This window comes from Physeter macrocephalus, chromosome 5, assembly GCF_002837175.3.
Source record: "Physeter macrocephalus isolate SW-GA chromosome 5, ASM283717v5, whole genome shotgun sequence".
Lineage (NCBI taxonomy): Eukaryota > Metazoa > Chordata > Mammalia > Artiodactyla > Physeteridae > Physeter > Physeter macrocephalus.
The window spans coordinates 72,701,026-72,717,637 of record NC_041218.1 but is presented as its reverse complement, the minus strand read 5'-3'; the positions used below and the strand labels follow the sequence as shown (position 1 = coordinate 72,717,637).

The window sequence follows — 16,612 nt, the reverse complement described above, 5'->3', positions numbered from 1 at the left end:
AATGCTTGTATGTTATTATTTAAGCAGTATCAATTTCCTAATAGCTCTCTAACTTGAGTTCAGTGCACTTCTCAGGTAGGGTAAATGGTACTGTGAAGTGAGAAGAAAATGCTTGATTTTGATGGGAAGAGTCTGATAGATTATATATAGTGAAGACCAATTATTTGGGCTAGTCATTATCAAGGGAGGTAAATATCTGGCATGTCTATCACTAGATTCACATCTACCACTGAAGGAAGATACTGCTAATCAGTCATCATACTCATTCATGCTGATTATTTGGCAGCAGAGTCTTTGCCTGGTACTCCAGATAGCCGTTGTTAGGCAGTATCTCAGCAGCATTTCACATGGCTGGCCATGTTTTCCTTCTTGAAACTCTTTTCTTGCATTCCACGTCATTACTGTCTTCTCTTTTTCTCTTCCTTTGGTCTCTTTTTTAGTCACCTTTATATGCTTTAATTCCTCTTCTTAACTTTTAAATATCCAAGTTGTTCAGTTCTGAGCCCTCTTCTTGCTCATCCATTCCTATGGCTTTAAACACCAGCCAAATGCTAATAAAAGTTTATGTCTTTAGTCCAGACTTCCCTTCTGAGCTCTAGGCCCCTCTGACCAGCTGCCCACTAAAATCACTATTTGATTGATTCACAGCCCTTTTAAACTTTAAATGCCCAAGATGGAAATCTTATTCTTGCCTCCAAATCCTGTCTGCCTTTTATAAGTCTTTTCTTCATCCCAGTAATAACTATCCAGGAAATGTTTTAAATCTCAAGTCCTTTTAAAAGGCTAACAATCAGACTGTGCATGATGTGGCTTTGTTTACCTCTCTGGCCTTCATGCCATGCCGTCACTGTGTTCCAACTACATTGGCTTCTCCAGAAGTGCCATTTCTCCCCACCATAGGGCTGTCTCGTACTCTTTTTCATCTGCTTACAATGATTCTCCTTCTTCTCTTGGCTAAATTGTATTTGTCCCACATATCTCACTTCCTCAGAAAGGCCTCCAATCTAAAAGCCCCCCTCATAATTCCCTATTAGTGTAGGTAAGTACTGTTTTCCTTCATAACATTTACCGTATTTTAAAATGATAATTTGGTTGTTGCATTTACTTGCTTGATGCCTCTTTCCCCCAGTAGAATCCTAAGTTCTCTAAAGACAGGGACCATATTTTGTATTTATCATGCTTATGTACTTAGTGGTTATCACAGTACCTGCCACATAGCACATACCCAATGAGAGAATTGGGTTTAATGCAAAAGGAAACCTATTTGTCCTTCTTGCTGGCTGTGGTGGACATGCTACTGCTGCTCCTTAAAGATTAAATTGACTTTTAGGAGACAGGAATGAAGATGAGTCTTGTTACATGGGGTTATAGTTTAAAATAAGTAGGAATGTTTAAAGAGCAAATATGTTTTGCCATAGATTGTTCTTTTAGACCAATATTTTATTTATTTTTGCTTGAGTCTAATTGATTTGAGTATAATTGTTAGAGCACTGTAATCAGTTTGTTTTTCTTTTAACTTGGTAATTCTTTATCAGTTTTCTTTTGTTGATAATTAAATCTAGGTTTTCCCAAAAGATATTTTGTTCAGATTAAATAACAGTTTAGAGAGTTCTTAGTTCTTTCCTTTATATGGATCCTTTGTATGGATTGTACAGATCACAGTATTTGACTGAGATAATTGCTGTTTAATTGCTTCTCCTTTCTTCCATTACTGTGTTTTATTGATTTAGAGATTCATGGCCTCAGTGACTCTATCTTTTGATCCTTCATATTTGGCAGCTGGTGCTTGTCTTAAAGTATATGAAAATTATCTGGAAATTGCTACATATTTTGGAATATTTAGAGCTCTCACTAGAACCTGTAGAGGAATTGTTGAGTCATATGATTACATCTTGACTAACCAAACCCTTTCATGAGGCAAATTAGGAGATCATCGTAGTTTTCTGAGACATATTGACTGATTGCATTAATTAATAAGAAGCACTAGATTTATTCAAAAATTTTGTCCACATGTTTTTTTCTCTCACTTTGAAAAGAAACTTTCAAAAAATACTTTTTTGTTTGTGAATTTTCTCCTTACAAAGTACATTTAAAAATGTGAGCTTCTGTGGTCAGATACATAATTTGAAGGAAGGGAATCTATAAATAAATATAATTTTTAAGAAGTTAGAGTTAAAGCTAACCTTGAAAGAATAAGCAATTTCTTCTACTTTGAGACTGTACGATGTCTCAAAAGAGATTTCAGAAAGTTACTGGAGCCTCCATTAGTGCCTTTTGGAAATATGAATTCATCATGGGGGAAAAGTTGTCAAAAGACTTGTACACCTTACAAAAGTAGAATTTAAATAATGTATTTCTCTAAAGGAAAAGAAAATGAAGGCTACCTTCTATGAACTTACACCAGAAAATGGCACAGATAAATTAGAGATCTGGAAAGGAATAAATAAATAAATTGGTCCTTTACTTAGAAAAGTGAAACATCCTGTTAAATTTGTAGCTATTTAGCCTCTCCAGTATTCATAAGAAATGATATATCATAAATTTAGATATCACAGGCATAAAGGACTGAAGAGTAATAACAGGTAAAAATATGGTCTTAGTAGAATCAGCACTAAATTCTTAGTTTCTTCATTTCCATCATTTAATATTTATCAAATTCCAGCCATGTTTAAGACAATGACCTTGAGAAGAAGAGGCTAAGTACTTTTGAAGATAGATAAATCAATAGATTAACTAATCTCACTCATATACAAAAAGGTCCTGAAGAGCTGTAGTGTATTAGAGAAGTAGAAGACACAAAATTACATACAGAATGGTATGTGATAAATGGCTTAAATACAGGGCATTAGTGTATTTTAAACATATAAGTGAAAAAGTGTTCAGCTGGAATGATCAGGGTTTATTTAATTGGAAAATTAATTCTGTACTCAGTCCTTGAAGGAGAGGCAGAATCTTAATAGGTAGGAGCATAAACAGCTGCAGAGAATGAGAAGGTATATTCTAAAGAATGTTGAGTAATTGTTTTAACATATGTTATTTTATTTTTATTATCTTCCATTAGGTAAATTTCAAACTCAGACAGGTGTAGAGAATAATACAATAGACATTTATGTACCAACAACCCAGATTTAACCACTGTTAATATTTTGCTGTAGTTGCTCTGTCCCTCCCTTGAAGGCAATCACTATTCTAAGATTGGTATCTTTTCCTTTTCTTTTTTGTTTTTATACTTTTAATGTAGATGTAGGAATCCATAAACACTTATAGTGCCATGTTTTGCCTTTTAAAAATGAGTATAAATGCTAACATATTAGAGGTATCCTTTTGCTTTTTTTCACTCAACTCTACTTATCATTGTGGCCATGTATCCAGGTTGATATAGGTGGTTTCATCTCATTTAACTGAGGTATATTAGCTCATCTTTTTGTAAAATCATGTCATTTATCAAGTTTTACTTTTACGTTTACCTTACCTTTCTTAAGTAACAGCATTGTGTTAGGAAATTTACATTGTGCTATTGATTTGAGAAGTATATTAGATTAAGTTTGTTTTTGTGTTTTAAAATTTTTGTCCAGGAAATCCTTGCACGAGGAATTCTTCTTCCATTAATAAATCAACTCAGTGATCCTGATTATATTAATCAATATGTCATATGGATGGTATGTACTTTGTAAAATTACAACTCTTGTTTTTAAAACAGTTTTTTAAAATGTACAAATATGATTTGGAGGTCAGGATGATTAAGCAATAATTTATTCAAGAAATTAAGTAAAAATACATCTAAAGATAATCTTTATATTTTCAGTATTTCTATTTCCTTATGTGTTGAATGTACTAGCCAGATTCTCTGTAAGCAAGTTTGTTGATAAGGTAATCTTCCTTACAATTTTGGTGCTGTTTCTACTTATTTAAATTTAAAAAAGGATATTTTATTGTCTGTGTGTATAGATGATGAGTATTTTTAAAAACTGCTGTTTGATCTTAAATACAACTGTGTTCTGAACTACTTAAATAGTATGTATGTACTTTACATTTTATTCTCAATCTGTTTCTGTAAGTTGCTTAGTATGTCTATAAGATAACTCAGTTTTCTTATTTGTCAGATATATCAAAGTGTTAGTGGTTATTAAGTTTACTAGCTCTAATTTTTTTTTTTCTGGTTATATACTTTCCTCAGTAAATTCATGGCTGAGGAAGAGTGTAAATGGCTATTACTGGGAATACTTTGATAGATACTTCTAGGTCTTTGATTCATTTTTTTGAATCTGAAATTTCTTCCCCACAGTGTCTTTTGTTAACTCAGTCTAGCTTTCCTCGGAAGGAACTACTTGATTGTTCTTTGTTTAACCATATCCATTATCAGACTTGCCATTTTTTATTGTTGTTCCTGTCGCAGTGTTTGTCTCTCCCATCAGATGGTGGGTTACCTGCAGGCAGAAATTATCTTACTATCTTTGTGTTCCTAGAGCCTTTCATGGAGGTCACAGAACTTGATTTTTCTTTTCCTTTGTCAGCTTCTTCAGAGTCCTGCTAGGCTCTACTAAGAGCTTTAAAAATATGCATATCCGCTTAATTAAAATTTAAAAAAATACATGTCCTTTGCTTAGGAATTATACTCCTGAAATTTATTCTAAAGTGCTAATAAGCAAGTTTGCAACAATCCGATTTAAGGCCATTAATGACAGTGTTGCTAGTAATACTAAAAAATTGAAAGCAATTTAATTGTCCCACATAGAGGGATAATTTAGGCATATTGGTACAATAAAATACTATGCCGCCATTATTATGGTAGTGTATCTTTATGAATATGAAAAGATATGTATATTTTTATGTGAAAAGCATAATTAAAAATGATGTGTTTAGATATCTAATCTTGTAAAAAATAAATATATAAGTAATTATATATTTATGAATGACTATGATTCTGATAAGATGTATACTGACTGAGATGTTAATAGAGAGGTAGGATCCTGAAAGTTTTAATTTTTCTCTTTTGTTTATATATTTCACTTTACTTACAAGGAGTATTGGTTATGTAACAAAATGATTTTTTAAGAAGTAGGAAACACAGGTAAAATTTAAAAACATTTAAGTAATAAAGTAAGAGTAAATGACATGAAAAAATTTTTTTTGTAACACAAAAATGGATATTGTATACTTACCTTAAATAATCAGGGTACAGTGCTGTATAATCTTACCTATAGTACAGAAAAGGATGCATGTTTACCAGAATATTATAGTTATCTCTCACTCATGATGTTAGGAATTATTTTTATTCCTATTTATATTTTTCTTTAGTTTTCAATTTTTCTTTTGCTAAGCTTATATTAAGTATATAATTAGTTATATGGGAAAAATATTTTGGGGGGACTTAACACATACTCAAAAAAGAATTCAGACCATCATATTTTTACTTCTTCTCCCCACATTTGGGCTGGTTCTATTATTGTGTATGATGGGTGGGTCTTTTTGATAATTTAATGAACAGGAATTGATCACTATTGTACTTTGCTATAAAAATCAGAAAATATATTTAAAAGAGAAGAATATATCAATAAAGGATCTTTAGCCTACTTTGTTGTCTGGTTTGCACACTTTTGGCATTATTTGTGTGGAAAACCCTTTACGTGTATAGGTATTATAAAGATTAAAATTGGTTCAGTTCTTACTCTTTCACCCAGTTAAATTTCATATTAATGATATCTAATTGTATAGTTTATTTCTATTTGAAAGGAAAAGTTTAGAGCAGTGTAGTAGTAACATATAACTTCTCTATATAAAGTTGTTCGTGTTACCCAACAATAGTTTAAAATTTTTAAGTCATTTCTAAAAACAGTGTGGACGGATTTGCATTATTCATCTCGAAATATATATTTTATTTCTTTTTAAGACAAACTAGTTAATGTTAAGTCCTATCTCTGACTGTGGAATAGAGTACCTAGTTGGTTTATATTGTTAATCCCCCCCCAGAGCAGATAAGTGAACAGCTACTTACTTGTTCTTAATGTATTCTTAGAAAAATCAGGTCTTTAAAAACCTACTTCTTGGGCTTCCCTGGTGGCGCAGCGGTTGCGCGTCCGCCTGCCGATGCAGGGGAACCGGGTTCGCGCCCCGGTCTGGGAGGATCCCACATGCCTCGGAGCGGCTGGGCCCGTGAGCCATGGCCGCTGAGCCTGCGCGTCCGGAACCTGTCCTCCGCAACGGGAGAGGCCACAGCAGAGGGAGGCCCGCATACCACAAAAAAAAAAAAAAAAAAACCTACTTCTTGTTGTATTATTGAAGTAAAATTTATACCAAGTGAGAGAAATTGCCAAGTAGTCCTACAAAGTTGTGTTATAATTTTGTACTTCCACTCGCACTGTTTGAGAGTTTGGTCTCTCCACATTCTGATAGACATTTGGCATTGTCATTTTGTTATGGTTAACTTGCACATCCTTGATGACTAATGATTTTGAGCATTTTTTCATGTGCTTATTGGCCTTTTTTTTTTTCCCCATAGCTTTGGACTTACACAATCCCCAGTGCTTTGACTCCTTGTTTAGAATGGACAGTATCCCAAGTTGGCTACCTTTTCATAGCTCCCCTTACTGTTTCACTTAGCTTAAATTTTGTTGGCAGTCATAGTCATTTGTTTCTTCACAACATCCTCAACTACCTTCCTCTCTCTCTCACTTTATTATTTGTATTTGCTTGGGGAAACCACACTCGTTAAATCCAACTTAACCTTCTACTCCATTCCTATTCTTAGATAGCAAGTGGCTGGAGAAAAAAGATGAAATAACAGTTATTTATGTCATTACAGTGATTCTGTTAAATTTATGTCAGAAAATGCCACTCTTCTGTTTAAAACTCTCCAGTAACTATTTATTCCATTCAGAGTGAAAGCCAAAATATTTACTAAACCCTACCATATTTGCCCTCCATTACCACTGATCTCCATTACTCTACACTTCTTTAGTTTAGCTCTAGCCATCATGGCTTCCTTGCTATTATCAGACCTTCTGAGCATGCTCTTTACTTTGTAGTGTGCTATATATCTTAACTTTGTTAATAGTCTGTGACCTACGAGAATTTAAGTACCAAGAGTACAGAGATTTTCATTTTGTTTTGTTATAAACAGTGGGGATATAGAGGAAAGTTGTGCCTGGCCCATGGTAGGCACTCAAGATTCTGTTTTCACTTAAGCGAGTCTCCCTCCCATCTGTATTTTAAACTTTATTTTCAGATCCGTGATTCTAACTGCAACTATGAGGCCTTTATGAACATTATTAAATTGAGTGACAATATTGGAGAGCTAGAAGCAGTCCGAGATAAAGCAGCAGAAGAATTACAATATCTTCGATCTCTAGATACAGCTGGTGATGGTAAGTATTGATAATTTATTTAAGCATAAGAATGTTTTACTTCTTTAATGATTACTGTGTCTTCAAACAAAACTTTAATTTACCTAAATGTCATTTTATGCTATTAGTTGTTTTCACCTTAATTAAATCTGACTTTTATTATGCTAATATGTGCTGAGACTAAAGCACAATAATTTTCTGAATATGAGACTCTTACTATTGCAGTTATCTCTAAAGTAAAGATAATTGGCATGGTTTTATTTTAATTAAATAATTTCATTGTAAAATTTCCAGTTATTTCTTTTATTAAATAAAATAATTGCTCTATTCATTGGTTATTATGTTAAATTATAGTAAGTGTATGTTTAAAGTATTTCACAAGTAACACTGCCACTTTCTACCTCATAATCAATTTGTTTGTTTTTAGATATCAACACCATCAAAAATCAAATAAACAGCTTATTATTTGTAAAGAAAGTATGTGACTCAAGAATACAACGGTTGCAGTCAGGCAAGGTAAGTTAAAGTACTTTTGAATTAATATTTAGTTATAAATACTTTATATTCATTAAAACATCTAGCAAATGACAAAAGGTAGAATATTAACCAGTGTAGCACTCTACAAAAGAACTAAGAATTTAGAAAAAAGTTTATCTTACACAATGTAGTGTAAGTATTTGTTAAAAGAAGCTAAAGAGATTAAAATGCTGCATGAAAAATACTGAAGTAATTAAAGATTTTATTTCTTGATTTATATATTTATCTACTCATGTGTTATTCAAAATTCAACATTTGTTATATTTTGTACACTGGGCACCATTTTTTAGATGGACCTAACAGACAGAAATCTCTCTCATGGAGCTTACATTTCCATAACATCTTACAGAAAAACCCGAACGAAGTTTTTGGCCAACCCAGTAGTTGCAGAATCAGAAAATTAACCAATATATAAATTGATGTATTATGTAAAAAATGTAAAAAATAAGTAAATGTGAAAACAATAAGTAAAGCAAAGTAGGGTGATAGAGAATGTCTGGGAGTGTTTTAGATATATGCTGAGAGATTTGGTGACATTTGAGCAAAGAGAGATGTGAGTAAGGAGAGGGTCCTGTGAATTTTTTTTTTTTTTTTTTTTTTTTAAGGAATCTTGCAGGCAAGGGTGAGAGCATGCAAAGGAAAGTGCCTGGTGAGTTAGAGGAGGTCATTGTGTCTGGTATGGAATGCATGAAAGGGATTGTAGTAGGAATGAAATTAGAGAGGATCCTTGGGGGTTACTGCCGTAGTAAGATTTTTTAAAATTCTAATTGTGATAGGAATCCATTGGAGATTTGCCCTGGCAAGTGACATGATGTGACTTATGAGTTAAAATGATTACTTGGACTCTTTGTGATGAATAGATTGTGGTGGAGTGGTGGGGACAAGAATGGAAACAGATCACTTACAAGACTGTTGCATTAGTTCAGTAAGAGATGTCTGTGGAGGTTCATGTGAGAAGTAATTAGAGACTAGATATAGTGCTAACAGGATTTGCTAATGGATTAAATATGGGGTGGGAGAGGAAAAAAGGACTCAAGGATGATTCCAGAGTTTTTTGGCTTGAGCAACTGTATGAACAGTGTTGTTGTTTACTAAAATGGATACAGCTGAGGGAAGAGGAAGTCTGGAAGAGAGAATCAAGTTTTGAATGTTTTAGTTTGAGATCCCTGTTTGACATTCAAGTAGACATGCTAATTTGTAAACTCGAGTTCAAGGGAATGTTTAGTGCTGGAACAAACTTTGAGAATCCTCAGGATTATCAGATGTTTATTTAAAGTTAAGAGACTGGATGAGGTTACCTAAAACAATGAGTTTAAGTAGGGAGATATCAAGGACTTAGTCCTGAGGACCTGCAGTTACTTAGTGTTTAAGACAAAGTGGAAGATCTAGCCAAAGAAACAGAGTGACTGGTGAGATTGAAGGAAAACCTGGGAGTGTGATATCCTAGAAGCCAAGTGTAGAAAACGTTTAAAGAAGTGAGAGGTCAAGTATATCAAAGGTGACTAATAAGTTGAGTAAGATGAAGATTTAGAATTGACTCTTGGGTTTGCCAGCAGGGGGATTATTGGTGATCTGATGATAGCATTTTGGTGGAACAGTAGAGAGAAACCCTGCCTGGAGTCAGTCCAGGAGAAAATGGGAGGAGGTGAATTAGAAACTGTGATTATAGGTAGCTGTTTGGAAGAGTTTCATTGTAAAGGAGAAGCAGAGATTTGGGGCTTTAAAACATAAAAAAACATTTTTTACTACCTTTAGTTTTTAGTGTAGTCACCTTTTTCATGCTGGTTTTCTGTTGGAAATTTATTTGTGACTCTCTGGTCTTATAATTTTGCAGTGTACTTAAATTCCTTAAGGAATGGAAGACTTATTTTTAAAAATCTTGAGTTTAGTTTGCTAGTTTAATTATAAGTTACATTACTTGAGGCCCACATTTGTCATTTATATGTGTGTGCGGGTGTATGTCTGACTGTCTTTGTTTCAGTTAACTATATTTTAAAGTGACTTTATACATGCATGTAAATTCAGAATAGAAGAATAATATGGTTTCACTTGTTCTTACTGTTTCTTTATCTAGTTACCTTACCTAGATCTTAAGAGTTAATGATCCATACGCATCATTATTTAAAGTCTGTTTGCCTAAACACTTTCCGATATTGAATCCTTTTGAAATTTTGAAACCTTGTTTGGAAGCTTGTCAATTCTATTTTGAGTATCAAGCTTTACCTTTTTTAATAGCTCAAGTCAGTCATACAGTGTTTACCTTTGGAAGAAAACTCACTCTTCACAGAGATGTAGTTTTAACCATGCTACTTATCTTAAAGTCTTAGGAGGTGCTGTATTCTTTTTATCAGAAATAAAGTTATAGTGAATACTCTTTTCCATTCCATATCTATAGAGGTGCTGCTGGACAGGAAAAAGAGGTGATAAAATCTGAGGAAGGAAGACTTAGGAGAAATCATGTGCTGGGACTAGATTGCTTTACCCCAGACATTTTAAGTTGGTAATCTGTTATTATTAAGTACTTATATGAAGGAGAGATACTAATTACAGAGAAAGCTCTTCTCTCTTTTTTTCAAATCATCTTCCTTTTCCTTTATGTCCTTTTCCTTTCCTTCCTTTTCCTATGCCTAATTTAGTATCTGCCCCTGAATAAGGCAGCCTATCTAACTTTCAGAAAACCTGTGTATCTTTTAAAAATAGAGGATTGTGAGATACGGATTTGGGAGCGCAGAGAAGCTGGTGAAAATCATTCCCGGAAACACTATGGCTTTTTGTAGAAGGGGCAGCAGGTTTTGAGGACGCTGACTTATTCTAACCAGCTTTGTGACCCCAGGCAACATTTCTGATCCTCAACTTTCTTATCTGTTGAGTGGGATTGGTAATATTTATCCAATAGGATTGCTGCGGAGATTAATGAAGTAATGTGTATAATGCACCTAGCACAATGCTGGACATGTAGATTCTCTAAATTTGAACCTGTTAAAAAAATTTTTTTTTCACCCTATATAGGTAGTTACCTGCTCTCTTGCTTTGAAGTATATGTAATTTACTATTCAGGTAGACTGAAATGAAATACATTTTCTATAAAGATTATAGAATTTTTACTCCATTAGGAGCAGATTAACTCGGGAATATTTTCTGTTTTCCCAGTAGGTAGACTTCAATCTGTACTTGAAAATATTGGGATTTGTTTATTCTTGAACATATTAAGGGGATCCACATATCCCCTTTAGCTCCTAAAATGTTCATTTTTGTTTGGAATATGTAGCGATAGAGAATCCATGAAAATACGTTTAGATTTTTTTTTTATTAGAAGAAATGAGTGCTTATACTTTTAATGTATATTTACTAAGCAGCTCTTAGAATAACTCTAGGAAATTCAGTGAGCTGATACTTTTTATTGGGCACCCACATGTACAAGAAGAGAAACCTTTATTTTTATTCCATTTTAACTTAAATTTTTACATCTGTGTAAAGATCTTTAACCTAGTGAGTGAATAGATGAAATATTAATCTACATTAACTTTTATTTGTAGGAAATAAATACTGTGAAACTGGCAGCAAACTTTGGGAAACTTTGCACAGTCCCCCTGGACAGCATTCTTGTAGACAATGTTGCACTACAATTTTTTATGGGTAGGTGAATCCATTTTATAAAAATAATATAACCCCTGAAATTTTTAATAATTGTAAATATTGTTAAATTTTAAATACCTGAGATTAGGTATGGCATATATATCTCTCTTCCACCCCTCATTATCTGAAATACTCCCTTTTCTTTGGAAACCAGAGAGATTTATTTTGTTGTTGAGGAAATAAATGCTTATTTTAACTCCAATGTGCATTTGCTAATCTGCTTTTAAATAAACCCTAGGAGAGTCTACTATGAATTTAAATCTAAGTTATTTGAGAAAGAGTACTTTATCAGGAATACTTGGTGTGTATAACCTGTGTATATCATTTTGGTGCATGAATGGGGGAGGGGCTTTGTTTTTATGCCATTTTAATATATAAATATTTGTTAATTTTTATTAATATTACATCAAAATTGCTTTTATCTGGGGGACATTTCCAGCAAAACTCCCTGATTCTTCATTTTCATGATCAAAAACAAATGCATGGCTTATTGAAGAGCCCAAACCTTATTTTTAATATTTATGATAATAGTAATATTATGATTAATAATCTTTGTTGAGAATGGAAGCTGAATGTTGGTGAAGTAGTTTATTTCTGATGAAGCCTTCTCTGGCAGTTTTATCCCCTAGAGATATTTTAGTGAAAAATCAGATTTTTTTTTTTTTAAACATGTGCTTCCATTTGCTTTTTCTGCATAACTGGTCTTCTCAGCCTAACCAGTTTATGATATAACTTTTTTATTTTTAACGTCAAGCATTTTCTAAACATGTTCAAAATGTAGAGTTTTAAGTATTTGAAACTTTAATCCTTCTTAACTTGTCATACAGCTGTATGCACCCCAAAATGTGTGACTTTAATATCTATGTTGTTACGGATTTTGTTTGGTAGATTACATGCAGCAAACTGGGGGTCAGGCACATCTCTTCTTCTGGATGACAGTGGAAGGATACCGTGTTACAGCCCAACAACAGCTAGAAGTTTTATCAAGTCGTCAGAAAGATGGAAAACATCAAACCAACCAAACCAAAGGTCTTTTAAGAGCAGCTGCTGTTGGAATTTATGAACAGTATTTATCAGAAAAGGTGAGAATATATTTTGATTACTGTTTTCTTATCTTCTCTGGCAGTATCATTAGTAATGATTTTTGTAGTACTTGTAAAAATCCATTATTCATTCTGCTATGCACAACTGCCTTACATTGCCTTATTTAATCCTGATAATAGTATTATTGTGTATTATCCTCATTTGATAGGTGAAGAAACTGATTCAATTAGAAAATTGAATTAACTTGTCCAAGGTCATGCAGATACAAAGTGACAGTTAAAATTCAAGGTCACACACACTGTAGATAATAGGTAGAAAGTAAAAGGATGGAAAAAGGTAAACCATGCAAACAATAACTAAAATAGAGCTGGAGTGGCTATAACAATATTAGTAATAGATTTTAAGACAAAAAATTGTTACTAGAGAAACGAGGAACATTTTATAATTCTAAAAGGGTCAGTTGATGAGGATGATAAAACAACAAAGCCCCCACATACATGATGCACAAACTGACAGAATTGAGGGAGAAGTAGACAATTCAGCAATAATAGTTGGAGACTTCAATACTCACTCTCAAAAACGGATAAAACAATTAGCTAGAAAATGACCAAGGATATACAAGAATTGAACAGCCCTATAAACCCGTTAGACCTCTCCACATTCTCAGTGGCTTAACTCAACAAAGGTTTATTTCTCTTTCATGCCACAGTCCAACGAAAGTCAGTGAGGCTGGGTGAGGAGTGGAGAGCGAGAAGCAGTGAATAATAGGGTGACCCAGGCTTCCAGACTCCTTTATTCTTAAAGTACATTTACTTTAAAGTGACTTCTGGGGCTTCCCTGGTGGCGCAGTGGTTAAGAGTCCTCCTGCCAATGCAGGGGACACGGGTTCGAGCCCTGGTCCAGGATGATCCCACATGCCTCGAAGCAACTAAGCCAGTGCGCAACAACTACTGAGCCTGAGCTCTAGAGCCCGCAAGCCACAACTACTGAAGCCCACGCGCGTAGAGCCCCTGCTCCGCAACAAGAGAAGCCACTGCAATGAGAAGCCCGCGCACCACAAAGAAGAGTAGCCCCCCACTCACCTCAACTAGAGAAAGCCCGCATGCAGCAACGAAGACCGAACGCAGCCAAAAAGAAAAAAAAAAAAACATAGTACATCAAAATTTATGGGATGCAATTAAAGAAGTGCTTACAGGGAAATGTGTAGCCTTAAATGCCTAATTAGAAAGAAGAAAGATCTCAAATCAACAATCTACGTTTTCACCTTAAAAATCTAGAAAAAGAAAAGCAAGACAAACCCAAGCAAACAGAAGGAAGGAAATAGTAAAAATCAAAATGGAATCAGTGAAATAGAAAACAGAAAAACAATAGTGAAAAATGAGTACGACCAAAAGTTGGGAAAAGAGAACAAAATTGACAAACTTTTAGCTAGATTGGCCCAGAAAAAAGATACAGATCACCAAAATCATGAATGAAAGAGGAGGCATCACCGCCAACTCTATAGAAATTAAAGGGCCTATAAGGAAATATTACAAACAACTTTATGACAACAAATTTGACAACTTAGATGAAATGGACAAATTCCTGGGGAGACACTAATTGCCAAACGGACTTAAGAAGAAACAGAAAATATAGTAAATAAATTTAATTAATAATAAAAAATCATCTTTCAAAGAAAAGCCCAGGTCTAGCTGGTTTCACTAGGTATGAACCCTATCATACATTTCAAGAAGAAATAATACCAATACTTCACAAACTCTTCCAGAAAATAGGGAAAAAAGAAACACTTCCCAACTCATTTTATGAGTTGTGTCATTCTCATATCAAAGTCAGACAAAGACATCATTTAGAAAACTACAGACTAATATCCCTCATAAATATGGACACAAAAATCCTCAAGATTCAAGGTTACTGACACTCCAGTACTTTTAATGGCTATGCTATAATACCTTTTAATTTATACTTAACACAAAAATTGTATTTCAATTTTAGTATGAATGTTACTTGGAAACTGCTTATTTGTGCATTTGGTTACATTTTTGCCTTAAGAAATATACCCTACTTAAAAGAGTACACAGTTTTAGGCATAATAGTATAGCAAACACCTTTATACCCCATCCAGCTTTAGAAATAGAACATTCATTATAGTTTTAAAGATCCCTATATATTCTTTACCTGTCATTACTTCCGTGCTTCCTGATGAAGCCCGTTTTCTGTAATTATTCACTTGCTTTCCCATACAGTTTTATTATACCTGTGTGTTCTGAACAATATTATTGCTTCAGCTTTCTGAGGTTTTGACATTACAAAAATGTCAGGAGATAACTTTAGACATTTGCCTTCCAGATGGCTATCATTGTTGCCAGTCATAGTAAAGATGCCAGTGGTGGCCTGCAGTAAATCATATTTTCAAAGAATGGGACAAGAATAATGTCCTTCTCTCATTTGAAAATGCATCAAGAATGAGTATGGTGAAATAAACAGAAATTTATATGCTTTCTCTAAAACTGTTGAATGATTTTTGAAGGGACTAAAATAAACCTTGAAATGGATGGACTGAACTGAGTTCTTTATGTGTAGGCTGTAACAAAAACTCATATAATGAAAAAAATGACTCACTTTTTGGAACTAAGGCTATTGAGAACTCAGATATCACCAGAAGGGAACAGCTAGTTTAAAGAGGATTTTCTCACTTTCTTTACTAAAACTGTAATTTATTTGGAATGCACCTTTACCACGTTTAAATGATCTGTGTGTTTTAAAACCATTTTCCTTGAAAAGGAGAGGTTTAACTTATGACATTCATTATGCTTCGAAGTACTTAAAAATGGGCATTTTAGACATGGGTAGCCTGTATGATGAATTCATAGATGCAAAGGACCTGATAGACAAACAGCTGGTCTATGAAACAAACCTGGAGATACAAAATTGATGGACATTTTTTTGGAGAGCTGGAAACAAATCCCTACAAGTCTAAAAACCTGCTGTTTTTAGTGAGTAAAAAAAATCCCATTATTCTTTGCCTAAATGATTTTATTGAAGGGATATTTAACTTGATGTCATGACATTGCACTGGTTAGAGAAATGAGTGTGATATATAGGCTTAAGAGCAGAGCTGAAAGTCATAGTGAATTTTATTTTACAATTGATTGTACTTATTTATACCACTGCAAAAATAATATTCTGAAGGCTGCAGGCAGATCAGAGAAGTATCATTTAAAAGGGCAACACACTTATTCAACATAGTTTTGGAAGTTTTAGCCACAGCAGTCAGAGAAGAAAAAGAAATAAAAGGATTCCAAATCGGAAAAGAAGAAATAAAGTTGTCACTGTTTGCAGATGACATGATACTATACACAGAGAATCCCAAAGATGCTACCAGAAAACTACTAGAGCTAATCAATGACTTTGGTAAAGTAGCAGGATACAAAATAATGCACAGAAATCTCTGGCATTCCTATACACTAATGATGAAAAGTCTGAAAATGAAATTAAGAAAACACTCCCGTTTACCATTGCAACAAAAAGAAAAAAATATCTAGGAATAAACCTACCTAGGGAGACAAAAGACCTGTATGCAGAAAACTATAAGACACTGATGAAAGAAATTAAAGATGATACCAACAGAGGGAGATATATACCATGTTTTTGGAATGGAAGAATCAATATTGTGAAAATGACTCTACTACCCAAAGCAATCTACAGATTCAGTGCAATCCCTATCGCATGTTTTACGGAACTAGAACAAATCATCTTAAAATTTGTATGGAGACACAAAAGATCCCGAAGAGACAAAGCAGCCTTGATGTTAAAAAAGGGAGCTGGAGGAATCAGACTCCCTGACTTCAGACTATACTACAAAGCTACAGAAATCAAGACATTATGGTACTGGTACAAAAACAGAAACATACATTAATGGAACAAGAGAGAAAGCCCAGAGATAAACCCACCACCTATGGTCAACTAATCTATGGCAAAGGAGGCAAGGATATACAATGGAGAAAAGACAGTCTCTTCAATAAGTGGTGCTGGGAAAACTGGACAGCTACATG

The 16,612-nt window shown here is 33.8% G+C and overlaps 1 protein-coding gene across 3 annotated transcripts in view; it reads left to right on the top strand.

The window, feature by feature from the left end:
• The window catches only part of SNX13 (sorting nexin 13), a 155,149-nt gene that overhangs the window by 73,709 nt on the left and 64,828 nt on the right, over positions 1-16,612 (top strand). For all 3 annotated transcript variants that reach the window (XM_024127480.2, XM_024127474.3, XM_024127470.2), the window contains 5 exons: positions 3,576-3,659; positions 7,226-7,364; positions 7,771-7,859; positions 11,417-11,516; positions 12,405-12,598. In XM_024127480.2, the coding sequence (XP_023983248.1) occupies positions 3,576-3,659; positions 7,226-7,364; positions 7,771-7,859; positions 11,417-11,516; positions 12,405-12,598 (606 nt within the window). The remainder of the gene's footprint in view (positions 1-3,575; positions 3,660-7,225; positions 7,365-7,770; positions 7,860-11,416; positions 11,517-12,404; positions 12,599-16,612) is intronic.